This window comes from Panthera pardus, unplaced genomic scaffold (genome assembly GCF_024362965.1).
Source record: "Panthera pardus isolate Hobbes unplaced genomic scaffold, ASM2436296v1 HiC_scaffold_27, whole genome shotgun sequence".
NCBI lineage: Eukaryota > Metazoa > Chordata > Mammalia > Carnivora > Felidae > Panthera > Panthera pardus.
In genome coordinates, this window is record NW_026526843.1 from 120784540 (window position 1) to 120810725 (window position 26186).

At 42.3% G+C, this 26186-nt stretch overlaps 1 protein-coding gene and 1 long non-coding RNA gene across 3 annotated transcripts in view; one reads left to right on the forward strand and one right to left on the reverse strand.

The window, feature by feature from the left end:
• The window catches only part of LOC128773868 (uncharacterized), a 48387-nt gene extending 30409 nt beyond the window's left edge, over window positions 1-17978 (reverse strand). The window contains exon 1 of one of the 2 annotated variants that reach the window (XR_008418354.1): window positions 17889-17978. This is a non-coding gene — a long non-coding RNA (uncharacterized LOC128773868). The remainder of the gene's footprint in view (window positions 1-17888) is intronic. The other variant, XR_008418353.1, reaches the window with a different exon arrangement.
• On the forward strand, window positions 17703-24712 carry LOC128773867 (odorant-binding protein-like). Its single transcript, XM_053891886.1, has 7 exons — window positions 17703-18062; window positions 18570-18706; window positions 19840-19910; window positions 22244-22345; window positions 23186-23287; window positions 23513-23558; window positions 24466-24712. The coding sequence occupies exons 1-6, from the start codon at window positions 17754-17756 to the stop codon at window positions 23551-23553; spliced, it is 762 nt and encodes a 253-aa protein (XP_053747861.1). The 5' UTR covers window positions 17703-17753; the 3' UTR covers window positions 23554-23558; window positions 24466-24712.
• The last annotated feature ends 1474 nt before the right edge of the window (window positions 24713-26186 follow it).

The window sequence follows — 26186 nt, forward strand, 5'->3', positions numbered from 1 at the left end:
TCATATTTATATATATTTTCATATTTTTTGTATTTTTGTGATAAAATCACTTTGTATTTTTACATTTTTATATTTACATATAAAGCATACGTTAACACTATATATTTATATAATTTGTAGGAACCTTCAGGAAGGACCTATGTCATTTTGTTGTTGAATTTCTTCCTCCGTTAACCCGGTATACTTTTACATCTGATCAAGGCTCCTCTCTACTCCCTCATACCTGTTTCTCTCCTACCAATACTCTGAATATGTTCACAATTTAAACTTTCTGGTATTACCGTAAAGTAGATCTTACCTGCAATGATACATTCTAAATTGTTACTGCTTAAACAGATAAAGGACACTGCTATGTATATGCGTGTATATGGGTACGTATAATCTATTTTAAGTCTTTATAAAACATTCTCATATTGCAGCACCTTATCTATGATTTTCTATTACTTGTCTAATATTACATGACAATGGGCACCATGTTGTAGAATGTGGTTGTCCTGTTGACTGAAACGCTGCTCACGACACACAGAACCTGTCCATTTCCACTCGCCACCGCCCGTGGGCGCCACCTTCCTGCGTGTGCTTCTGCGCACTGGACAAGCATGGGCACCTTGCGTGAGTGGACGCATGTCGTATCTGTCCTTCCGTGACTGGCATATGGCATTTGGTGTACTGTCCTCCAGGTTCATCCATGTTGCCTCATCTTTTTTAAGGCTCAATAATACAAATATCCAGAAGTGGAATTTCATCTTTTTTAAGGCTCAATAATACAAATATCCAGAAGTGGAATTGCTGGACCCTAGGGTAATTTCTATTTTTTAACCTTGTGGGAAGCCTCAATACGGTTCTCCAGACCAGCTGTTACCGGTCTGCATTTCCACCAACAGCGCAGGAGGAAATTTCCAACTTCTCCGCATGCTCGCCAACACCTGTTTCTTGTGTTGTTGATTTTAGCCATTCTGACAGGTGTGAGGTGGTTTCTCATTGTAGTTTTGATCTGTATTTATTTCGTTGATGATGAGTGCTCTCTTCAGCAGAGAAAGATCTATTCATATTCAAGTCGTTCAACTCCTTCGACCTTTTTCTCATCATGTTTTTTTTTGTTGTTTTGTTTTGTTTTGCTACCGAGTTGTAGGAGTTCCTTATACTCTTATGGGTTTACACTGGCTCTTGGCATTATTAATATCGAGAATAGTGAGAATGAGCATTTTGTGATTTCCTTCTCTTTCATGGATAACTCCATATTATTTCTCCTATGATTACATGATGCTTTTTGGGCTGAACAAATTTGATTTAGTAGCAGCGTTCTGTTTGTTTTAGCTGGTTTTCATTTTCCCTTAGGTTAGCAACACATTTATGCAGTTTTCCCATTTTAAAATCAGGATTAAATTTGAAATGTATTGAAGATTTTTGTGTGACTCATTTGTGATCAGTTCTTATTAATACTTCCTTATGCCATATATTAATGTTGGTTTGGTATCTGGTTGACTTTTTCCCTGATATTTAGGAAGGGTTGCATCTGTTTTCCCTTGGACCCTTTCATTTTTGCTTAAAGTGTGTGGTCTGGAAGTGTCCCGTAACACACTTTCATGGTTACGTTATGCCCTCAGGTTTTTTTGTTTTAAACGTTTATTTTGAGAGAGAGATTTGCACAGAGAGGGACAGAGAGAATCCCAAGCAGGCTCCACACTGTTAGCATAGAGCCCAACATGTCTCTCAAACCCACAAACTGCAGGACGTGACCTGGGCCAAAATCAAGAGTCAGACGCTCAACCGACAGACCCACCCAGGTGCCCTGGAATGAATTCTTTTTCATCAAAAATAATTTTGCACGTATCTAGATGCTCAAGGCACAGTGTGGCTGGATGTAAAACGTATTTGGTTCCCACTTTCTTACCTACATTCTGTGTTACCCGTTCTGATTACCACCACACAGAAACTGAGGCCAGTCCTAATCTTCATCCTTATTAATCAGCCTAGTATTTTGGCCAAGGTTACTTTACACCACGTGCAATATTTTTTCTAACGTATGAGTAGTTAGTTACCCTCTGTCTCTCTTCTTGTTTTCCCTGCAGGTTGTATTCTTTCCAGCTTTTCTTTGATTTCCTCTCCATTTCTGCAACCTTTATTCTTCATTACTGAGTTCCACCTGCTTATGATCCATATTCTGCTGTATTTCGCCAGCTCTTTCGTGAGCTATTGTGTTTCGCCTTTGTTTTCTTCCATGGAAGGAACTTCTTTACTGAAGATGTTTAAGTGCTACAGAAAGCAGTATATATAAAATTTATTGTAAGACTGTTGCATCCTTTCTGTCTCTAGGAGCCCAAATCCTTGTTCTGAAGAAAGTTATATTCCACAGGGAAAGAGCACAAGCACACATTTCCTTGAGATTTGTTACATTAAGTCCTCAATATTATTTATACTTTCCCCTTGCTTCTTTTCTGTTTGGCCTGCTACTGAGATAATCACTCCAAAATGCCCAAAGCTATCCAGCATGCTCAGAGTTTATAGGATCCTTGCTATGAAACCCAATGAAACTATGAGTCAGTGGCCAAATGTACCAGGACATTTGAAAATGTGCTGCTCACACACACTCCTCAATATTATTTTCAGTGTCAATCAGGAGTAGAATGATTACAAGGAAGAGACAGGTTGCAGGCTGAGTTATCCCTTGGGTGGACTTGACTTTCATATGAACAATGTGGATTTAAATTCACATTGCGATTCCTGCAAACTATCTACGTGGTCTACTGAGCGGGTGTTGAGCAGAACAATCCTCTGCAATGAGAGCTAGATGTTTGCCATTTTGTTTTCCGGATTCCAGACTGCTGTAAGTACAGCACCACGGTTTGCTGTGGTTGACAGATATAGCTTATTAGGATATCTATCACTCAGGCAGCCATGATCATTTCAACGATCAATCAAATGTGAGCCTTATATGAAGTCTTATTACAGGCTCTCAATTAAGAAATCTAACATGTTTGGGGTTTCTGCTCCCTAGGACAGAAGAACATAATGACTTCAGTACAACACCAATATATTTTTGTGCACGATGCGTGCACATATAAAGGGCTATGTAGGTGAGAATAAACAGTAAGGGATTATTTCTCAAAGACACTACACCTGACCAGACTCTTGGAGGAGGACATGTCATACCCAGGGAAGGATGGGTGGTTTGTTGGGCAGAGGGTCCAGCATGCTCCTCACCAAAAGAGCTGGAGACAGCAAACGTCACCACCCTAGTTGCTAATAAATAACTCGAGGAGACAGTGGGCACCAGAACATGCGTGTGAGCGCAAGGACAAACACAGGAGGGAACGCAAGGGGATGAGAGCAGCTACAAGCATTGTGAAAGAATTCACGGTACGTCTGTAGCTGTTGAGGGGCTAAACGTGATAAAGCAAGATAGCGAACTGAAGTCTCGAAGGGAATACTCGGCGATTCTGGGAAGACGCTTCTCAGTTGTGATTCGGGTAAGGAAGAACGCTAAGGGTGCTAACGGGTACATGGGAGGTGGGCAAGGTGGGCAACGTGCTGCGTGACGATGCAGCTGGCTCAAAAGGAAGGAAGGGGAAGGATGCGGACTGTTGAGAAAAGGAAGGAGAAGAAGAAGATGCAAAGGGGTGTAGCGAGAGATCATGTTGTTGGCGGTGCAGCTTGGTGTTGAGTTGGGGGTGCTCTGAAAACACACAGGATCTGAAAAAATATGACTAGCAAAAACTGGTGGGGTGGAGTCCAGCATTTGCAATGATGACAGGACCCAGATTATAGAGATGAATTCTGAAAGTTGCAAATAAAGGAATTTGAGGGTAGAGGCTATTTCAATAGTTCAGACAGAACTAAACACTGGACTTGGCTATTAGAACGCAGTCGGTTAAGCCGCTGACTCTTGGGTTTCGGCTCAGGTCATGATCGCACGATTTGTGGGTTCAAGCTCCACATCAGGCTCTGTGCTGACAGTGCAGAGCCTGCTTGGGATTCTCTCTCTCTCTGCCCTCTCTCTCTGCCCTACCTCGCGCACTGTCTGTGTTAAATAGATCAACTTAAAGACAAAACAAAACAAAAAACAAAACCCAACTCCTGGCTTGCAAGCATCAGCAGAAGTGAAATGCGGACCCTGTGTCTTACATTTACTGGCCAATCTGTCAAGCATAACGCACACAAAGGGCCATTCTCTTCTAATTTCATCAATACTCTGAAAGCAACAGTGATGAGAACAGACAGCTTTATGTCAGGATGTAATTTATCCCAACATGAATAGGTATTTTTAAATACACATCTGTTTGAAGAAACAAAATTGAGATATTCAGGACCAAAGTATTACAAGTGAATGGGTTACAAGTCAAAGATTATCTAAGTACATAAATGATAGGTAGATGATAGATGGATAGATGTAAACTGAAACACATACATGTAAATTTAAATAAATTAAAATTATACTTATACAAATATATATAATAAATTTATATTTATGTAAATATATACATAAAGACTAAAAGATCTATCATGTACTCTTATTTGAGGACTCTAATTCAGAGACTACTAATTAAGATGTAAGTTATTAGGGAGTTGAACAGACTAAGAGTTTATATAATTTTTTTCTACAAAAATTACATTTAGGAATCTGTGTTTAAGTTTCCTACATCTCTTTTCTATTTTTTTTTTTTTTTTTTTTGAGAGAGAGAGAGCATGCGAGTGAGCACGGGAGTGCAGAGAGAGGAGGGAGAGACAATCTCAAGCAAAGAGAGAGAGAGAGGGAGACACAGATTCCAAAGCAGCTCCAGGCTCAGTGCTGTCATCGCAGAGCCTGACACACGGCTCAGACTCACGAACCGTTGAGCCAAAATCAAGAGTTTGCTGCTTACCAGACTGAGCCGTCCAGGTGCTCCTCCTCTATGTCTTTTCATGGCTTGAAAGCTCATTTCTTTTTAGCACTCAACACTATTCCACTGTCTGGATGGGCCATGGTTTACATATCCACCACCTACTGAAGGATCCGTTGGTTGCTCCCAGATTTTGGCAAGAATGAATAAAGATGCTAGAAAGGCTACCTACTGTGATTCCAACTCTGTGACAATCTGCAAAAAGGTGAAATGAAGGAGACAATAAAAAGATCAATAGTTGCCAGGAATTAGGAAGAGAGGAGGGATGAAGAGGCAGACCACAGAGCACGTAGGCTGTAAAACTAGTCGTATGGCACTGTAATGGTGGACGCATGTCCCTGGACATTTGTCCAAACCCACACAATGTACAACATTGAAAGTGCTGTAAACTGTGCGCCTTGGGTGGGGCTGGTGTGTCAGTGCAAGGCTCGTCCATTCTCACAAACACACAGGTCAGGCGAGGGATGATGACGGTGGGGGAGGCTGTGCATGTCTGGGGGCAGACAGGAGAATGCGAAATTTCTGTACTTTCCTCTCAGTTTTACTGTGGCCCTGAAAGTGTTCTACACAATGAAGTCTATTGAAAAATACCTTTGTGTCCAACCCAGCAATCCTTCTATGTCCTTTCCCAAGACAAATGAAAGCCAAGAGGCACACAAATATTTATTCAGGTACGTTCAAGGCTGCTTACACTGCAAGTTCCTTCCAGTTTCCATGCACATGCAATGAAATGTGACTAGACAAAAATGTGATTTGTACATACGGCTACGAAAGAACTGCTGCTCGGGGCACGTGGGTGGCTCAGTCGGTCGAGCATCTAACTTGGGGTCAGGTCATGATCTCATGGTTCGTGGGTTCCAACCCCGGGTTGGGTTCAACCCCCTCCCCTGCTTGTGCTCTAGGTCTCTCTCTCTCTCTCTCGAAAATAAACTTAAAAACTTAAAAAAAAAAAAAAAGGACTTATGTTCAGAAATTATGGCCATGTTGATATTTGCAAGCTATGTACAAACTCTCAAAACCATATGCTGAGCCAAAAAGACAAACACAGACGAGCACGTGCTGTCTTATTTCATATGTTTGACTTTTTGAAATGTGCAATCATATCTGCAGTGACAGAGAACATATCATTGGTTGCCTACGGCTTGCCACAGGATGATTCAACTGAAAGGGGCAGGAAGGAATGTTCTGGGATTATGGGAATGTTCTCTGCCCTGATTATGGAAAGACTGTGGTCATGGTGATGTATACATTCCCCCAAATTCACCAAACTATACATTTTAAGTGGATGTAGTTCACTGTAGGTGTTATACCTCAACAAATTAGATGAAACGTATAAATTACCTAATGACATCAAACCATGTGTGTAATACAAGGTCTGGATAAAAAATAAAATCCTCCATCATGCTCTTATAAGAGATGCATATTAATTATAAGAATCCTATATGTTCAAAATAAATAGATGGAGGGGCACCTGGGGGGCTCAGTCGGTTAAGCGTTCAACTCCTGGTTCTAGCTCAGGTCATGATCTCACGGTTCATGAGTTCGAGCCGCGAGTCGGGCTCTGTTCTGATGGTGCGGAGCCTGCTTGGGATCCTCTCCCTCTCCCTTTCTCTCTGCCCCTCCCCCACTTGCTCTCTCTCAAAAACAAATAAACAAACTTAAAAACAATTTAAATAAATGAATGGGAATCATATACCACGCAGACCCCGGTCCTAAGAAAGCTACAACTAGTTACGCTACAATCAGACAAAGTGGATTTCAGGAATACACGAATATGGGCATAAGAAAGGAGATTTCCTAATGATAAATGGGTTTAATCATCAAGAAAGCAGAAAAGTATTAAAATGTATGTACATAACGACAGAGATTCAAAATAGATGAGAGCGTGATTCTGACAGTTCTCAAGTCAAAAATGGACAAATCCTTAAATTGCACATTTGGTGCTTGAAGGTCCTCTCTGGGTAACTGATGGAACAAAGACAGCGGAAGTGAGAGCAGGTGTGATGTGGGCACCCCATCAAATGCTTGAAATGACTCACCTCGGCAGAATACGCACCCAACGACCTCATTTTCAAGTGCTTGTGGAACATCCACAAAGACAGACTATCTGCTGGCCCATAAAATACACACTACGATATTTTTTTTTTATTTTTAAAAATTTCCCTCTTTCCATATACGTATGTATGTATGAGACGTATATGAGACAGACAGAGTGCAATCAGGGCAGAGGCAGAGAGAGAGGGAGACACAGAGTCCGAAGCAGGCTCCGGGCTCTGAGCTGTCAGCACAGAGCCCGACGTGGGGCTCGAACCCACATGCTGTGAGATCATGACCTGAGCTGAAATTAAATGCTTAACCGAGTGAGCCACCCAGGTGCCCCTCAAACCTGTATTTAGGAAGACATTTTTAAAAGACTGAAATCCCATCACGTATATTCTTTGATCGAAACAGAATTAAGTTAAAAATGAATGAACACAATTATCTGGCAAATTCCTGGATATCTGGCAATTTAAACAAACTACTTCTGCACAGCCTATAGGTCACAGAAGAAACGTATTACAGACCCTATTACAGTGTGTGGGATGCAGCTATCATGGTCATTAGAGGGATATTTTCAGCTCTGTACGCATACTATCAGATGTTTTATAAGGATTAAAATTAACGTTCTACGAAGCTAGAAAAAGAGAAAACAAATTCAAGCCCGCATAAGATAAAGGAAATACTCAATACGTGTTCAGAATCATACTGTAAGCACTTTGTGCGTACCTCAGGGAGAAGCCTGGGACCTGGGAAGCCACTGGTAAGTTTAATAGCGGTAAGGAGGTGCTAACGGAACAAGGGGAAAAGAAGAGAGGTTCGGGATGAATAGGCAAGATGGGGGTTTCAAAGACACGATGGGAGGACACATTAGTGATGCCGCGTTCATTCTTGGTAACCCACAAGGGCTTTGGAGACCCCCGTATGGTCTGGTCTACAAAAGACAACGCCTTTTCTAGAGGCATCTCTTTCGAGCATCTGCATTGTCAGCCGTGCCAAACCTTTCCCCGAATGCTTTAGGGAGGCGTCAGGAAATGCCGTATGTGGTCTGTTTTATGTCACTTATGGAGAGAAATCTCTGGAATGTTTATTTTAAAAAGAAGTAATTTTTTTTTTCTTTCTCCCTTTCACAAAAGAAGCAATCGTGTTCCACCAGGTGCCCCATCTTGTGAAACAAACGCCTTGGCCATCTGCCATCTCTTGGTAAAATTACATTATAAATGGAACGCGGGCAAAATGTTTAAACCAGACGTACAACTTGAATGTGTTTACCTTCTACACTGAGCTAGCCTTGAAATGATAAGAACCTCTGTCACACAAAGAAAACTGAACACTGTGCCTGATTCCTGGAATTTAATATTTAAGATACTGATGATTTGGGTAAGTTCACTGAATTTCCATCACTGAATTTCCATCTAATACTGTCCTCTCAACTAGCATCTCATGGAAATGCATTTAAAGGGAGATCGTGTAACTCTGTTCCTTTTTATAACCGTAAACACCCATGGAAGTGAAGTAAAAACAAACGGTATTTTACGGAACTGCATTTTATAGGGAATGGTTTATATGAGATTTCCGTACATACACAGAGTTTCATTTAATAATTAAAAAAACATGTAAGGAGAATATTCAAGAGTATTTACACAATGAAGACAATCACCAAAGATGCAATTTCCAATACAAGGGAAGAGGGAAATAGAAAACTGTCTGTTACTGACTTCTCAAGGAAAGAGGATTTGAAGAGTAATTTCAATCACAATAAAGAAAGAGGCTTAAAACTTGTGTTTTGTTTGTTTGTTTGTTTTTTTAAGGAAGCCATAAGAATAAGTCCAAGCAAGCATTTGGTGTTTTTGTAAAGAAGTCTTAAAAGTGGAGGAGGATTTATTGAATGAAGTTTGGGAAGCCAACTCCTTTGAATAGAATCCTGCCTCAGGAGCAGGATTGACAACAGTCGTCTCTTACTGTGAATTCTCTGGTCCTGGTTAGGTTCTTGCGCTGAAGATTTCCATATTCGAAATAATCTATAGGTCGCAGGGGGAATTCGAGAAATTACGAAGGCGGGGGCGGGGGGGGGGGGAAGCTTGTCCACGTTGTTTTTACAGACTGTTGTTGTGAGTCCCGCAGCCTGTTCCCAGAGATGTGGACATACTTGCCCACAAGACGGACTGTTATTTTCATGTACATGTACACAGGGATGCAGATGTTGAAAGGGTTTCCTGACTGGGCGGAAACTTAATAAATACTAGGACCCACTGAGCCATAGCGAAACATGCTAGCTTGATCCTAATGCCCAAAAGAAAATAGCAGTTTTACGGAGTTGGACGTTCTTCTTCTTTTTTTCCCCCTTGACAAATAAATTCAGTCCCGGCCTTGTTTTCAAAGAAAATTTTGGTCCAGACTTTCTTATCTTGCGTGCAGAAAGGTTTGTTATGGCATGCACATGCATGTGCTCTAATAAGACTAGAGACTGTTCTACTCTTACTGGAATCAGGGCAACCCAATGGCCCAACATATACATTTAGTAGATAAATGGCATGTTTCTCACTGAAATGGGAGGTTATGCACTCTTTATAAGTTGCATAGGAGAAAAATCCTCTTATAGGGGTGAAGTCAACAACCTCATGGAAGCCAACACAGCGTTACCAGAGTAAGTTGTTACACGCACAACTCGTCAACCCTTTACCCGCCTTTATTTTCAGACAATCTCTTAGCCCTAGGACAGCAACGTTTACCTAGCTGACTTGTGTTCAACGTGAGGTTATCGCTTCAATACCATCACCCATTAGTCACTCTTGATTTAAGGGTGTTTGTACGTTTGCAAAAATGTTCCTGCTGTATCTAATTATTTCACTTCTTTTCAAATTATTTGTTTCTGGTGTGCCAGTTAGTTCTTTTGATTTATTTCTCCTAACTTAAACAAAAAAAAGGTTACTTAAAAAAAAACAAGGTATATATTCCTCTCCAAGTATGCCATGTTTTTCTGCTTTCTTCTTGCAAAATTTTTCAAAAGAGTTGTCTAGACTCATGGGCTCCTATTTCTCCTTGACAATTCTCTCTTGAATTCACTCCAAAGCCTGGAGCAGTGTAAGGCTTACATAAGGAGCAAAGGTGAGCTAAAGTATGAAGAAAAGTTGCTCCATGGCTGACTGGGACCCACCCACATTTGCATGACCTCACATGGCTAACTGCAGCGGATAATATCAAGTTCTTACTGTATGACATGCACTACCGCAGGAATGCCAGGTGCCACCTGTGTGAAGAAACTGTAAACAAGATTGTGAGGACCACAGCAGACTCCGGTCCCTTCCCTCTGGCACGAGAATGGACACATGCCACATAAATAAAGAGCTATTCCTCACCATGGGCCCTGGAATGAGAAAACATGCATATCAAGAGCCTCAGACAAGCCATAGACTGTGTGGCCATGAGATCAAAATAAACACCAAGTCATGCAAACCACCATTGATGATGGGTGTCTGAGACACGAGCCAACTGGCTTATAAAAACACCCACCGTACTTCTCGCACCTGAAATGTCCAAACGTGAGCTCAACATCACGTGCCCCAAGCCCACCCACATTTAGTCTTTGAGTGTGAGAAGTCTCCAAACTTCCAAATCTTGCAATGCTTTCTGAACATTCTTCGTCACTCACAAGTTATATTCAAACTCAAGTAGATCGTGAGGGGTCTACTTGAAAATGTTTGCAGGAATCAGACACCACTTACTGAGACCACCGTGACCACTCAGCCGGACTGCCACCCTCAGTTCCATAGATCGGTTTCACAAGACCCCTGAGTGGTCTCCCCACCGGTCTTCCACACTGCCCAGTGACTATCAAGAAATCAGCTGGATAATCTGGTGAAAGCTGAAGTCAAAGCACGGCATTTCTCAACTCAAAGCCCACGAGTGGCTTTCGATACTAAGGGTAAGGGTCAGTATTTCCAAAGCGGTTCCACAATACTCCTATTTGTACTTGATTTGCCATGGTTTAATTTGTAGCTTTTCATGAAATTCAAAGTATGTTCAAATGTCTGTGTAGTTTTTCTCGGATGCATTTAAAAAAAAAAAAACCAAAACATTATTTCCAAATGCCAAATGTATGAGCTCCTTCTATCTCTCCTTTGGGTTATGATACACTACTTGCCTGCATGATAATCTGTATGATTTTAGTCTTTTGATTTTTCAGACTTCAAGTTTTAAGCTGGTTAAAATTTTTGCTTTGCCTTTTAAAGTACAAGAGTGCTTCCACTGTTCGGTGCAATGTTTGAGATATATTAATTCGTTCAATTTGATGAATTTTGTTTTCCAAATGTTCTCTATCGTTAGTAATATTTTAGTGAAGTAGTATGTCCTTCCTGAAACAGGTGTGTAAAACCTCACGGTCAAATTTGGAGTGCATATGACTGTCGATGTGTGCTATGATGATGTTAGGAGTTGGGAGTCTTCAAATTTACTTTTATTTTTTTTTAACGTTTATTTATTTATTTTGAGAGAGAGAGACACACACACACAAAGAAAGGGAGAGAGAGAATAGCAAGCAGGCTCCGTGCTGTCAGCACAGAGCCCCGCGCAGGGCTAGAACTCATGAACTCATGACCTGAGCCGAAAGACACTCAACCCACCGAGCCACCCAGGCACCCCGTGTGTTACCTCTAGAATTGTTATACCTTTCTGGTGTGTTTCATCTCTTACTCTTTTCCAGTGTTCCTTCCCTCTCTCCCCCCACCCCTGTTTTTGCATTTTTCATCGTTTTGTCTGATACTGCTCTAACCATAAGAGCTTACTTACAGTTAATGTTTGGGGGTTTTTTATTAATTTTATCCTGAAGGTGAACACAAGGTGTTATGATTCAGAGATGGATTTCTTATTGAAAAGCTCACAACAAATAATAAGTGTGTCCCCACCTTTTGCCCCAGTCCTCATCCAGTGTGGTAGCAACGAGACACAGGTCAATTGTACAAAGTGAGTAGCCTAACACCTTACAGCCTCGGGAGTAAGAAAAAACAATTTTCTCTGTGTCCACCGGGGAAGGAGCCAGCAGTGAGGGGTCTTCTTATGCCAGCCCTTTGGATGTAAATGAAATTTCTCAAGAGCCTGTGAGACTCTGATAGTTTTATCACCTACAAATGGCTTCAAGGTCATGGGATCATTCCTCCTTCAAGCGCAAACACCCCAAGTGGACTCCAGTCTTCCAGGAGACTTGGGGCTGAACCTAGATATAAGCCCTTGAGCCCACATGTGCATCTTGCTAGGACAGCTTGGAAAGGGAGCTTTCACGTATTTCCACTGTGATTTATCTGTGCTCACAGGGGCCTTTGTTTCCAATGTGGGACTAGATTATATTGAGCCATTCCTCAGGGGGGAAGACACACAATCCACAGTTCATTGACAATAAATGTTGTAATAAAGAACGGCGCTCGGCGGCATATCCCCCCAGGAAGGCAGTGCCCATCATCTGGCAAAATAAATGCATCACCCTGAAACTAAAACAAAGAAGTAAGCAACAACTGAAAACTAACTAAATGCAAACACATGCATGAGCTATGGGAGTCACAGCGGTGCCTTTCCTTCAGGCAGGAAGTCACCCCCTCTGACATTTGCAGGAACCATGGGGTATCTCCTCTAGTCCTCTCAACACCTATGCTTATGACTACTGCCTGCCGTGTGCATTTATCGCAGTTAGAACGGCCATCGGATGCATCACGGAGGTTGGCAGATTCTTCTTCCCTATGTGGATAGGTTTGTGGGACTGTTGTATGGCTTAGTGGGCTTCCAAGGCGCATAGAGAGGAGAGAATTTCTGGAGAGAAAACTTCACAAGGACAGGTGCTGAGGTGTGTTTGTGGTGCCGCTGTTCCCGTGTGGAGATCTGAGATTCACCCCTTCGGTGCCTGCACGCTTCACCACCGCTGAGAATGTTCCCGGTGGCTGAAAATGAAACCTCACTGTTGAATGGATCAAGTCCAGATATACGTATATAACCAGATCTACAGTCACTTGTGGTGGTCCGATTTGATGGAAGTGAGGCTGGCTACATAAAGAAGAAGGCGGATCAAGAGAAAATTTACTCTTTCATCGTCTCCCCTGAGTCTCCAGGTTACCGACTGCACGTCCTGGGACTGCTCAGCCTCCAGGTTACCGACTACACATCCTGGGACTGGTCAGCCTCCAGAGTCCCATGATCCAGACTCAGTGAACACAAATGCAGATGGGCAGTTAGCTTTGAATTTGACATAAACAACAAAGCTTTCTCTTCCCAGCGTAAGTTAAGCTCATGCTATATGTAAAATGCAAATTTAACGAAGCAGCCTGTATTTTAATCTGACAACCCTGCCCCTATATATGCACCAGGAACTGTTTTTGGCACGGGGTTTCAGCACAAAAGCATAACACAAAAACCAACCTGGAGTGGACATTTCTGTCGAAGGACAGAAACTATGAGGAAGGAGTAGTAAAAGAGGAGAGTGGGAGGTAATTTTGAAGCATGTAAGTTGTACACTGACTGGCCAGTGACAGTGGCCTTTCTGCTAAAGAATTGCTCACGGGCTTCTAGAAACATCCAGAGGCCCGTGTATCTTTTTGAGAAGAGGGTCTTACAGTAGCAGGAGGCATGTCGAAAGGGGTAAAGCTGGAAAGCAAGGCTGGGGAAACTGCACAGCGCTTTGTAGAGTTTGCAAGAACAATGGCGCTTACTGGCACTGCAGTGAACATCTTATTTATTTATTTATTTATTTTTTCAATATATGAAATTTATTGTCAAAATGGATTCCATACGACACCCAGTGCTCATCCCAAAAGGTGCCCTCCTCAATACCCATCACCCACCCTCCCCTCCCTCCCACACCCCATCAACCCTCACTTTGTTCTCAGTTTTTAACAGACTCTCATGCTTTGGCTCTCTCCCACTCTAACCTCTTTTTTTTTGCAGTGAACTTCTTAAACACACAGTTAAGAAAGCCAGGTCCCAGATCAAGTGACCAGGATGTCCATGGGAAGGCTTGAAATTCCATGTGGTTAATCACCGCTCTTAGGGTGTCTAGTTCCCCCTGTTGGCTCAGCACTACGGGATTTCCTACAATTCAAGATTCCCAGTCTTACATCCCAAGAAACCAGGAACTCCCAAGAAAACTAGGATGAGTTGTCACCTAACTACTCTGAGTTCAGATCTCAAAAACATAATTATCATCCTTCTGACTCTGAACACTTGGATGTTGGTAGGGAATCCAAGAGGAGTTAACATAAAGACTATTAGATGAAAGCCAGAGGGGCCTGGGTGGCTCTGTTGACTTAAGCACAGATCATGATCTCACAGTTTCATTAGTTAGAGCTCCACGTCGGCTCTGCCCTGCTTGGGATTCTCTCTCTCTCTCTCTCTCTCTCTCTGTCTCTCTCTCTCTCTTTCTCTCTCTTTGTGCCTTCCTGCTCATGCTCTCTCTCAAAATAAATAAACTTAAAAAAAAAAGAAACGTGAAATGATACATAGAGAAATCAAAAGTCTTTTAGGCCTTTACTTTTTCTGTTCTTGGCACTTCGTGAGTCAAACAACCTAATGGATTTGGGCAAGAGTTCTATGCTGTAGGTCCTTCAGGACAGAGTAGACAGGTGTCTGCTTAAGCCTTTACAATGAACATGTAAACTAGAAAATGCAAAAGGAAAAGACAGGACACCTGGCTTCCTAGAGATAATTCTAGAAACGATAAGAATATTCAATGAATTGCAAGACCAGAGTCTTGTCCTGGATGCAGAGAAATGTAAAAAGGAGAAAGCAAAGAAAAGAACATGGCTGGAGGGCAAGGTGTGGGGGAGAATGACTTGTGTACTTGAAGACTTGACTCAGATGTCTAAAAAAATCTGGGTCTATATGAGAAGAAAAAGGAAGGGAGATCTCCATAGAATTCTTCACAAATTAACAAGTGAGCCTCCAACATATCATATCTCCTAGAGTTCAGTGTGCACTGAGTGAATATACCCAGGTAATGGATGTAATTAGGACCCAAATGGCATGTGGAGGGCAAGAGAGGTGTCTTTAACGGGAACCAGGGAGGACAGTGTTAATTAAATATTAAACTCAATCCCCGTGTTGACTGATGAGAGAGTATTATCCATCTCCTACTGCTGAACATGAACAATGTGGGAAGGAACACTGTCAGATACGGAAAAGATTTCATTCCATTTTTCATGCAAGAGGCAACAATACGGGGTGATCTACAGAGGGAATGCAAAACAGAGAAATGCAATAATGGGTCCAAAAGCAGAGGAAAAAAGAAATGAAAGAATCTGCTTCAAGAACCCAAACTGGCCTCTTTTCAAATAAAGGAAGCAAGAGGTCAGTTGAAGAAGCAGGAGTCTTGAGAGACTTTCATCAAAAGGTGAGGGAAGGTCAAAGCCCAAATGAGAATTACTCTGAAGTTATGATTCTCTCTAGCATAGACTTCTGAGTCCATGCTATGTGTAATAATTACACTCATCTGGCGAGGAAGTCCTTCACCACAATTGTTTTTGTTGCCTTTTGTGGGAGAATAGAAAGTACCTTCAAAGTAAATAAAAAAGAATTTGTGAAATCCAGACAGACAGACTGTGACCGGTCCTGTGCCCAGAGCCAAACCACATCTCTGGAGAAAGGAAAGACCTCCCAAGAATAATGAAGACCACATGGTTTCTGTGAAAAATAAAGTGAGCCAATCATTTTAACCTGCCACCATTTAAAAATATTTTTAATGTTTATTTTTGAGACAGAGAGAGACAGAGAGAGACAGAGAGTGAGCGAGCACAAGCAGGGGAGGCGCAGAGAGAGAGGAAACACAGAATCGGAAGCAGGTTCTAGGCTCTGAGATGTCAACACAGAGCCCGACACGGGGCTCGAACTCGTGAACCATGTGTGAGATCATGACCTGAACCAAAGTCAGACACTCAATCGACTGAGCCACCCAGGTGCCCAAACCTGTCACCATTTTAAATGCCTATAAAAAATGTTAGGGAAACTACAAACAGAGGAAATTCATTGTTTTCTTTCTCCTTGATTTCCCTGAAGGTCCTCAGTCATTTGTAGGAATGGTCTCTTGACACCTTCCAAGAAGCTTCCTTGAGACTTGAACTCTCTTGCCCTATTGAGTTGTTAGCCACGGAGAAAAGAACGTCTCCCGTGAACTCACATGGCTCAGCCGCAGGCTGTAGGAGCCCGTGGCAAACTGAGCCGAATCGCCTAAGTCAAATCAATATCAAATCCCAACTCCTGGAAAACATGAGTTTTCCAGGGCTGCTGTACAAACAAACAATAAACAAAACAAACACAGTGGCTTAAAACAACACAAATGTGTTATCTCACAGATCCAGAGGCCAGAAGTCTGAGATGGGATTTGGGCAGCCTGGGCTCTCCATGCAGCCTCTAGAGGAGGGTCTCTTTCATTCCTTTCCTCTAGCCTGTGGAAGGTCGCTGGTTTGGGGCAGCATAACCCTGTTTTCTCCATGTATGCCCAAATTTCCCTTTTGATAAGGACACCAGCCTTACTGGATTAGTCCCTCACGATCTCCTCTTAATTAAGTATGTTTTCAGTGACCCTATTTTGAAAGTACACTTGAGATTCTGGAGGTTTGGATTTCAACACATGATTTTCGATGGGGGACACTTTTAATGAAGGGTTATTGCAACAGACTGGGTTTTAGACCATATTAGCCCTGCTCTTATCAAATTTCAAAAGATACCCATATATTCTTGACATTCCGGTCTATTCTTATCCCATAGACCATTTACTCTTTCCATTTCATAACCGACAAAAAGTGAGCAAAAGGGTTGTAAGGTTGACTGTTCTTGCTTTATTTATTTGTTTGTTTGTTGGCTTCGTTATTTATTTAGGCAAGGACTTCACACCCAGTGTGGACTCCAACGCGGGGCTTGAACTCACAACCCTGACATCAAGACCTGACCTGCGATCAAGCATCAGACACTTAACCAACTGAGCTACCAAGGCACCTCTGTTACTGTTTAATTTTATTGGCCTGTAAAGATGACTGGAAAGTTCATTTAATGTTCAAGAAATTGGCCATGGTAACAGCTTCCTAAAAGACTGTTATTTTGTGAACTGATTCACTGTTTGTTTTTTTTTTTAAGATTTTAATAACATCTTAAAACCTGTTTTCTCCAAGCGGAACACTCCCCTAAGAGCTTTCCATCAGTACAAAATTGTCTGATGTCACAATCAACTCACAGGGTCAGAGTCACTCAGGACACTCTAAACCTTTGTCCCCAAAAAACCTCCAAAGTAGTGTACCGTCCAGCTCGTTCACCCACTTCAGAGTCTGGGAAATAAAGGAAGACCTAATGGTTCCACACATTTGGTCTGTGCCTTGGGCATTTATATTTATGAGTGGGCATAACTCAATGCCCACACATAAATCTTTCTGTCTTTCAACAAGGAAAAGGGTGCAGTTTGCTGGGGAAAGAAGGTGATTTCCTTGAAACTCATCTGAGAGAAAGGGAAGGACAGGTTTGTTCCCCGCACTCCCCCCTCCAAGAATGAGTGAATGAGTCTCAGTGTGACATGAGGTATGCAGGCTTGATCCAAACGACCCTGTAGGCAAGCCTACCTTCTGAATGTCCTTTGGAGGGGTTGATGGAGGAAACGACTAACATGCCTGAGGTCTGAGAGATGTTTGGGATACATTGCTGCCAACAGGATGTTTACTTTCAGCGTTGCACAATGGTTTCTTGTGAAAAATGACAAGTAGATAAACATTGCCACATTCACAGATGTTTACTATATAAAGAGGTCAAGATTCTCACCAGCAGGTAATTGATTCTGAGCTTCCTCCAGAGGAGAAACCAAGAGGTGTTACAAAGATGAAGATTCTACTCTTACTTCTTGGAGTCGTTCTGGTTTGTGGCAGCCGCCTACCTTTACCGGACGGCCGCCTACCTTTACCGGACGGCCGCCTACCATTACCGGACAGCCGCCTACCTCTACCGGACGGACACCTACCTCTACCGGACAGCCGCCTACCTCTACCGGACGGCCGCCTACCTCTACCGGACGGCCGCCTACCTCTACCTGATGGCCGCCTACCTTTACCGGACGGCCGCCTACCTCTACCAGACGGCCACCTACCTTTACCGGATGGCCGCCCACCTTTACAAGACAACCTTACACAGGTACCAGAAAAAGGCTAACCTGACATGGACGTCTTCATGTGTGTGCCTCTGTGTGTGTGTGTGTGTGTGTGTGTGTGTGTGTGTGTGTGTCTTTCGGGGGGTTTTCTATGCATATCCAAATTTATGTGCATCTAAGCCTAGCCATGCACCTGGAAACTCGGAATCCCTCTGTTCATCACCTCCTAACACATTTCTTTTGTACATGTCTGCTCTGGTCTACTAACTGGCTGCTTCCCCCGTACTTATAAAAGAGAAGGTGCGTCAGCCAAAGAGCTGTTGGGTTTGAGCTCTTGCATTTGATAAGAACGAGTGTGCTATTTCAGGACTATGTGAATTTCTGGTTCTGCTGCAGACTTGGGTTTCTCAGTATTTTATAAATCTTGCTTTTGTTCTTTAAAGTTAGGTAGCTCACTGCTGATGTAAAAGAGGAGGGAAACCCATGCTGGATGATGTTGGAGGCCATCAAAAGAATTGGACCAACGTTTCTGATGGAAACTTTGCTTTTAGCTTTCAGGAGAATGGAACACGCTTTTGGTCGCAGCCACCAACGTTGACAAGATAAGCAACGACCCATTCCCCGGTTATATGCACAAAGTTCATGTGGACATAACAAATGGCACAGTCGTCTTCAATATTTCTGTCATGTAAGAATAGCACAGAATGAAAAGGCCTGATCTGATGACCCTGAGAGGGCATCTGAGTTGCATGTTTGCAGTGAAATACCTCAGTGATGTTGAAAAGTGAGACTCTGAGTTCTTAAGAAATTCAGTACACCCTTCTTGCTTTAATGAGATGATTCTCAGGGACCTCCTGTGACCATAGGGTTCCCGACACTGGCCTCAATCATTCTCTACCCTGAAGAACTCCCAAGTAGCAATGTTTAATCATTATTAAATTCACCAAAGCCTTTGCTGCTTCAAATATTATTTATAAGATGCTCACTTTCCTGCAGGCATTTTATTAAGAACTCAAGAGTAACAGACGATGAAGACACTTTTTTACTTCCATTGTTCAAACCAGAGCCAGATACAGATCTATAGAGTAATAATATCATGCATGAAATTCTTTACTAAGAGAAAAGATGCGGTGGAAAGAGGGCACCAGAAAATGACAAATGATCGCATAGTTGAAGTGTATTGCCAAATCGAAAACACCAGCAATCACACATGCTGATGAATTCACCTGGAACTAACAATGATTTCCACACCAACATTTGACTTCCAGTAGACGACTCCTAGGATAACAAAATGAAGCAGGAGGTATCCCTGAAATCACAGGAATATAGGGCATCTGAAAGCACCAAATCATGCAAACAGATCCATGGCCTGTAAGATTAAAACATCTATTTACATTGCAGGTGGGAAGTATCACGCTAATTTCTACCTTTCTGAGTTCGGATGGAGCTGCTTGGGGAAACTGATGATAGCTTATGATAGTTCAGAAAGTTCTCAGTATAAAGAAATGAGAAACCTTGCAAGGGGTGGTGACAGGGGATTGTAAGAAACTGAATGAAGTCTGTTTCTGAAGACCTAGTTTCTAAAGCTATAAGTAGAATGCAAGAATCTTTCAGTCTCCACTGCTCACACACACATAAACACAGGCACATACTTTGAAGAATGAGAACTAAAAAGAGACACGTTTGTCTCGTTTGGCACGTTGTTTACAGGCACTGAAATGATGCCTCATTCAGATTCTTGTGCAGTTGAGACAAAGAGAATGTTAATTGTGGTTCAAAGTTTGTTTTCATCGACTCACTCGAAGACATTTTGTTTTTAAGGACGAACGGACTGTGCACAGAAAAGTCTGCCGTGGGAACCATTGGGCGTGACAAGTTTATCAATATTGGTTGTAAGTACAAGTATTTTACTGAGATATTAAGGTCAAAATCTTAGTCTCCACTTCTTTCTGGAACTCTAGTCTGCCTGAATTCTAGTTCAACTAATCATTGGAAATGTGACCAGGCACACTCCCCTAAATTATCTATCCAACCCCTTTATCTTGTCGTGCACAGTTAAGTCATAGGACATCGGTGACCCCTTCCAATTTTGAGTATTACTAAATCATTGATAAGTGCTCAGGATGTTTATTTCATAAAGTTCTTGAGTATATGAGAATGTTTCAAGATAATTTAAATGGCCTTAGGAACTAAATATAATAGGTCTATCCTCAGTTTACATATCAATCTCATTTTGCTTTAAGAGAATACTTTTTTAAACATCATCTTAAAACATCTTACTGCATTCCATTCTTGGGAGATTAACCTACAATCCAAGGAAATCGGAGTGATTTTAATCACCAGGCACATTTGTTCGTAACCTCAGCTTCTGTTAAAAGCAATGGGGATGTCGGCTAACACTTAGATTCTAAACTCTTCCTAATTACCCTAAACAACACTCCAAATTTTAAATGGCCTAATGTCTAAATATCTGATTAAAATTGTGATGTGTAAGTCTGTGGTTACAGCCCTCATCTAAGATAAGAAACAGCACAACGACTTGGCAAAAAGTAAAATATATGCAAACAAAGTGATATAGGCCTGGCATTCGACCCTACGCATATTCCTCAGTAACTTATGTTCCCAGATTTTTTAAGTTATGTTTTCACTCTTCTTAGCTTTACATTATTTTTTCCTTTGCCTGAGCCATCAACGTCCTCTATCATCTTTTTTTTAATGTTCTCCCTTTTGGTAACCCCTTCTAACTTAGATTTGGACAACTTGAGAAGGGAGAATGAGCTGCACGTACTGTAACAGCTCTTTGGGAACTAGGAATTGTAACCTACCCAGCTCTGTTCTGGAGAAAGTGAGGTGTCACATTGACAAGCAGAATACCAGCAGTGGCCTTGAAAACACCCCGGAGGCTCAGAAGACAGATTTAACTTCATTGCTTCCATAACCTGCACTACCTATATAAACCTATTTAGTGAGATTTCCTGCAAAGCCCTTCACTTAAAAAAATTTTTTAATGTTTATTTATCTGAGAGAGGGAGAGAGAGAGAGAGAGAGAGAGAGAGAGCTGAGCACGAGCAGGGGAGGGACACAGAGAGAGGGAGACACAAAATTCGAAGCAGGCTGCAGGCTCTGAGCTGTCAACACAGAGCCTGACGTGGGGCTTGAACTCATGAGCTGTGAGATCATGACCTGAGCGGAAGTTAGATGCTCAATTGACTGAGCCATCCAAGCATCCCTACAAAGCCCTTCTTTATAACATTATCATTAAAACATTTGGTTACTAAGAATCTGAAGAGATGTATAAACTCTTATTTAAATTGTTCCAAAGTAACCTAAGACTCATGGACCTAAGAGCAGGCCTGTGCAAGATTTAGGTCCATGCCACTTTGACTCTGAAGTTATTTCAACTTCCACTTCATCTCTGGCTGGGGCTGACTAAGGCTATTTGAATGGGAAACACAAAGTGGCATAGTTTCAAATAAAATCCTGATGAGTGGTTCCAATAAGGCATTGTGTACGTTGAGAGCAGAAGAGAGAACGGATATTAGAAGGTTTGGTGATGACGCTAGGTTGGTCAATGCTTATTCGTTTTCTTGTATATGTGCCAGGGTGGATGGGCAGAGCCAGAGTGGAAGGTGCCCCTGCAGGCGGGATCTGAACGTGTGTATCCTCACAAGTAAAACCGTATTAATAAAAATGCACATGTTCGTGGCAGCCAGAAATTTGTTGGGTAATACACCTAGATTAAGGGGGCAGACGCAAATGACTCAGAAGATCGCCCAATGTAGGATAGGCACTCAGCACACAGTCATGCAGGGTTTTAAAGGGCAACTGAATTTTGGTCTTAAAGAGAAATCATCTCCATTGGCAGGATAAGGAAAATAGGAAGAGATTTTAAATTTGTATTTCATAATATGCCATATAACAAGTCGTGTTGTTCAAAAAAAGTTGCCTCCACTGGAACACGTGTTTCAGAAAACACTTTAGTAAGACTGGAAGGGGTGAAATGTTAAATTTTGGAAGAATGGGGCGATAAGAAAAAGTTCCTTACGGGCCTTGTCTCCATGTCATAAGCAATGTTAGCATTTGCTGCGTCATCGGAGGGACCAATATGAGAATGTTTTTACCAATATGCTAATAGGCCACGGTAGAGCCAATCTCCAATACATTCACTAAGGCAAGGCTACAGTTTATATACATTTTACAAATATATTTTTTGTCTCACTCACAGATACGAATCAGAATATTTTAAATATTTTTTCTGCCAATTCACATTCTATCGTAATCAACATGAACACCAGAAGAAACACCGCACAAGCGTTTGTATTGCTTGGTACGTATATCTTCCTGACGATGGTCATGGCCGTGTAATATTTCCACTGTCAGCATTCTCAGTGTGAAAATCAGTAGAGGTTGGAGGTACCAGATCGTAAGACATTTAAGAATAATTCCCATTTGTGCAAAAAAAAATTAGTTTGATTAGAAATTATCTGCTAACAAGTCAACTCATTTCAAGCCACGGCTATCTTCGGGTTGACCCCAATTCCTTCATTTGATGACAATTTTTCAAATAGACTCTTCAGCCTCAGAGCAGAAACTTAAAAACAACAAAAAACCTTCCTCCTGTTTAATCCTTTCAATGCACTATTGTGAACATCAACGATTTCCACCCCCAGGGGCTTGAGAGGGGTGTTTCAGCTCTGAGATACTAGGTTTCAAGTTGGAAAAAGGCATTTGAAAACTCTGGTTTTCATAAAAAAGGAAGCTGTCTCCCATTACCGTGTGACAGGGCTATGGTTGGGAAGGTGAGAACCGTGCTTGCATTTTCTTTGGGCCCAGACCAGGGGTGCATGTCAGAGCCAGAGTCTGAGGTGTAGGCAGAGATGGGGTAGGCTGGATATTCTTGATGGATTAGGCCCCCAATTCATGGATTTCCTGCTGTTTTCCTGGAGTCCCGCTGCTGATGCTGGGCACTGCATGGGATACACAGGGGGAAAGCAGTGAACGGCTCCTACCCACTTAGGTCAGGCAGCTGACACTGGGACAAAGTCAGTGGCAACTGTTGGAGACTGAGTTAAAGACTTGATTTCCCCATTCATTCTCCTCGTTCTGCATGCAAAAATTCTTACAGGTTCTAATGGGCAATTTCTGCTTTATGCACGGTGATTTTCAGGCAGAAGACTTCATCCTGATGACAACGACTTTGCAAAGTTCAGGGAGTTGATGAGAGAAAACAATATTCCCGAAGAAAATCTTATAGATATGAGCAAAACTGGTAATGTGACTATATATATATATATTTTTTTTTTTCCTGAACATATCTCTCACCTGATCTGTAAATATGCTATCTGGAAAAAAAAACTGATTCGTTTTACATTTTCTCTTCCATGAATTATCTTTCATAAAATCCATTATTTAAAAGAAGAAATCCTTACAAATATTGGGAAATGGCCATGATGGGTTGCTCCTTTATTCACCTTTTGTATTTGTCTTTCCCCAGAGAAGTGTCCTAAAAATGAGAGGGGCACCAACCCGTCCTGAACACTGTAAGTAAGAATGACGTGTTATCAGTGCTGCTATGTCAACTCGGTAATTATGTCACTAGAGAGCTTTTTTATGTTACATGAGGTTACTTTTTTTACCCCAAGATTGCAAACCAGTTGAGGTGATTAATGCTAAAAAGCAGTTTGGGGGATAAAGCATTATTTCACAAGAATCATGCCAGTGACAGCCATTCAGAGAGAAGCAGGAAAGCCAGATGCTGGTGGGGATGACAGGAAAAATGAGTTTTCCAGTCAGTTCTGACTTGAGGGCTGTCCGAATGCGTCACCACTCCATGTCCACTATTCCCGCTCATCCCGTGTTTAATTTTGCATAATTGCAACAGCCACCTCAGAGGCCCTCCTACCACGCCAATGACACAAGCGTTCAATGTGCATTTTCTGGCAGAACGTGATTTCCTTAAAGTGTGATTGTTAAACCTTTAAAGTAATACGAGCCTCAAATTACGATTGTGCTCTAGGCTAACACATGCCATTTGTCACTGTTGTTGGGAAGAAAGGGGCGAAAGAAAGGTCAAACAGAAATATTAGCTTTCATGCTGAATATAATGTCCTGAGGCCAGAGAGCTTTTGCAATCAGAAGACCAGAGTGTAAGTCCATCAAAGATCCTGTAAAATCATGTTTGATGTGCCATCCCCATGAACATTCATTCTGAAATCATGAAAGTGTTGGAAGGGGTCCTGATTATGAAAAGTCCCATCACACACACATCCCTGAAAAAATTCCAGTGGGTCCCCCCCATATCGTGGGGATGGAGAGTATGATGTTCCCTGTGGGATTGGTGCACTGGGTCAACTAAACGTCCTCCGAACCCTTGATGTTGTACTTCCTGAGGCTCATACAGTCCACGTTGATCAACTCGACCTCCTCCCCTGTTTTATGCACCTGTAGCTGCATCCCTGAGAACCAGGAACACGGTCTTCCCCATGGAATCAGGATCAACGGCATGAAGAGTATGTTCCTTCTTTCTGCCTCACATCATTTTCTCTATTCATAAACATGTTCGCCTTTCCCATCTCGTCTCTGTCCATCACCATTCAGGTCCTGTTTGGTGTCACAGGATTTCTGAATGATTAAATAAATTGATTACACATGTATCCTGTACCTGTGTGTCTGTGCACATATGCATGTATCCTAAGCCTGTGTGTTTAATTTTAAAAACACATAAATATCCACTTTACATACAACTACCCAGGAAACCATGGCTATCATAGGATCAACATCCCATCAGAGATAATTCAGATTAGGCTTAAACAGAAAAGCCACAGAGGTGTCTAAATGAGAGGGAGAAAAAGGTCTAAACCATCAGCGGAAGGGACGATGGGTATTTTTACTATAATGGTCAAGAAAAACGTCCCAAGGAAGCATCTTATCTACCACAAGGAAAGAAGTGTGCACACCTCACTGAGATTTATACACAGACAGTCTACAATGCCTCGAGTCATAATTGAGGGGAAGTGCCTACCATCACAGCACCATTACCCATGAAACTGAGGAGAAGGGCTGCTATTTCCTTACAGTAGGATCACAGTCATTACAGATGGGGCATCACGGTCATCCAAGATGGGGCAGCAGCTGAGACATGGTCAACCCAGAGGGTCATGGTGTCAGTGTAGCGCTTGGACAAACCATCAGATGGTGAGCTCAGTTGGGAAGCTGTGAACACAGTACGCAAGATCTAGAGCGTGCCATCCCATTAAGTTTCAAACAGCAGTAGACACGGGAACTTCTAGGGAATGGCCATTCCCATTGTAACAGGCAGAGCACATGTATCCGCTAGCCATGATACACAGGTGTTCACCATCTAAGAGATCAGCACTCAGGATGCCCCACTTACTCCAATGGCTGTGCCAAAGTTCAGAGATCCAGTCCACACCTCAGGAAAATAAAATGAGCTTCAACCAGGATTTAATAGAATAAATACAGTACATTCGGGCTTAAAGAGATATGTGCAATACCAAATTCTTATTATGAATTAAGAATGGGCATGGAGAGGCTCGCCCATGGAGACATTCACTGATGGAGATGCTCCCTAGTGGAGGTGCTCCCTTGTAGAGATGCTTACTCATGGAGACATTCATCCGTGGAGATGTTCACCCATGGAGATGTTCACCCATGGAGAAGCTCGCCCATGGAGAGGCTTGCCCTTGGAGACATTCACTCCTGGAGAGGCTCAGCCATGGAGAGGCTCAGCCATGGAGAGGCTCAGCCATGGAGAGGCTTAGCCATGGAGAATTCACTCCTGGGGACGATCCCTAGTGGAGGTGGTCACGCATGGACAAGCTTATTCTCTGCCTCCACCCTTAGCAGGTCCTCCCCCCTCCTCTTTTCCTCTTCTTATGTTGAACACAATATGTAGCAAGTGGTTCCTTAGCTTTTTCTTCTAATTACATGGAGGACTGAAGATTTGATCCTTGGTCAATTTTCCCTGCATTGTTTTAACTCCAGAAATTGTTGAGATTTTACAGTATTATAGGCTGAACTGGGTCCGCACAAATTCTGTGTGGAAGCCCTTGCCACCAGGACCTCACAGCAGGTCTCTATTTGGAGATGGGGGTCTTCACAGAGGTGATTAACTTACAACGAGGTCACTCAGCCAACAGGACTGTTAT

Bases quoted from the DNA above. Each gene is read 5' to 3' on its own strand.
- LOC128773867 (XM_053891886.1), top strand. From the start codon at position 17,754: ATGAAGATTCTACTCTTACTTCTTGGAGTCGTTCTGGTTTGTGGCAGC. The intron at 18,707-19,839 runs GTAAGAATAGCA...TTTGTTTTTAAG, and splicing joins GTCTTCAATATTTCTGTCAT to GACGAACGGACTGTGCACAG. The intron at 22,346-23,185 runs GTACGTATATCT...GGTGATTTTCAG, and splicing joins ACAAGCGTTTGTATTGCTTG to GCAGAAGACTTCATCCTGAT.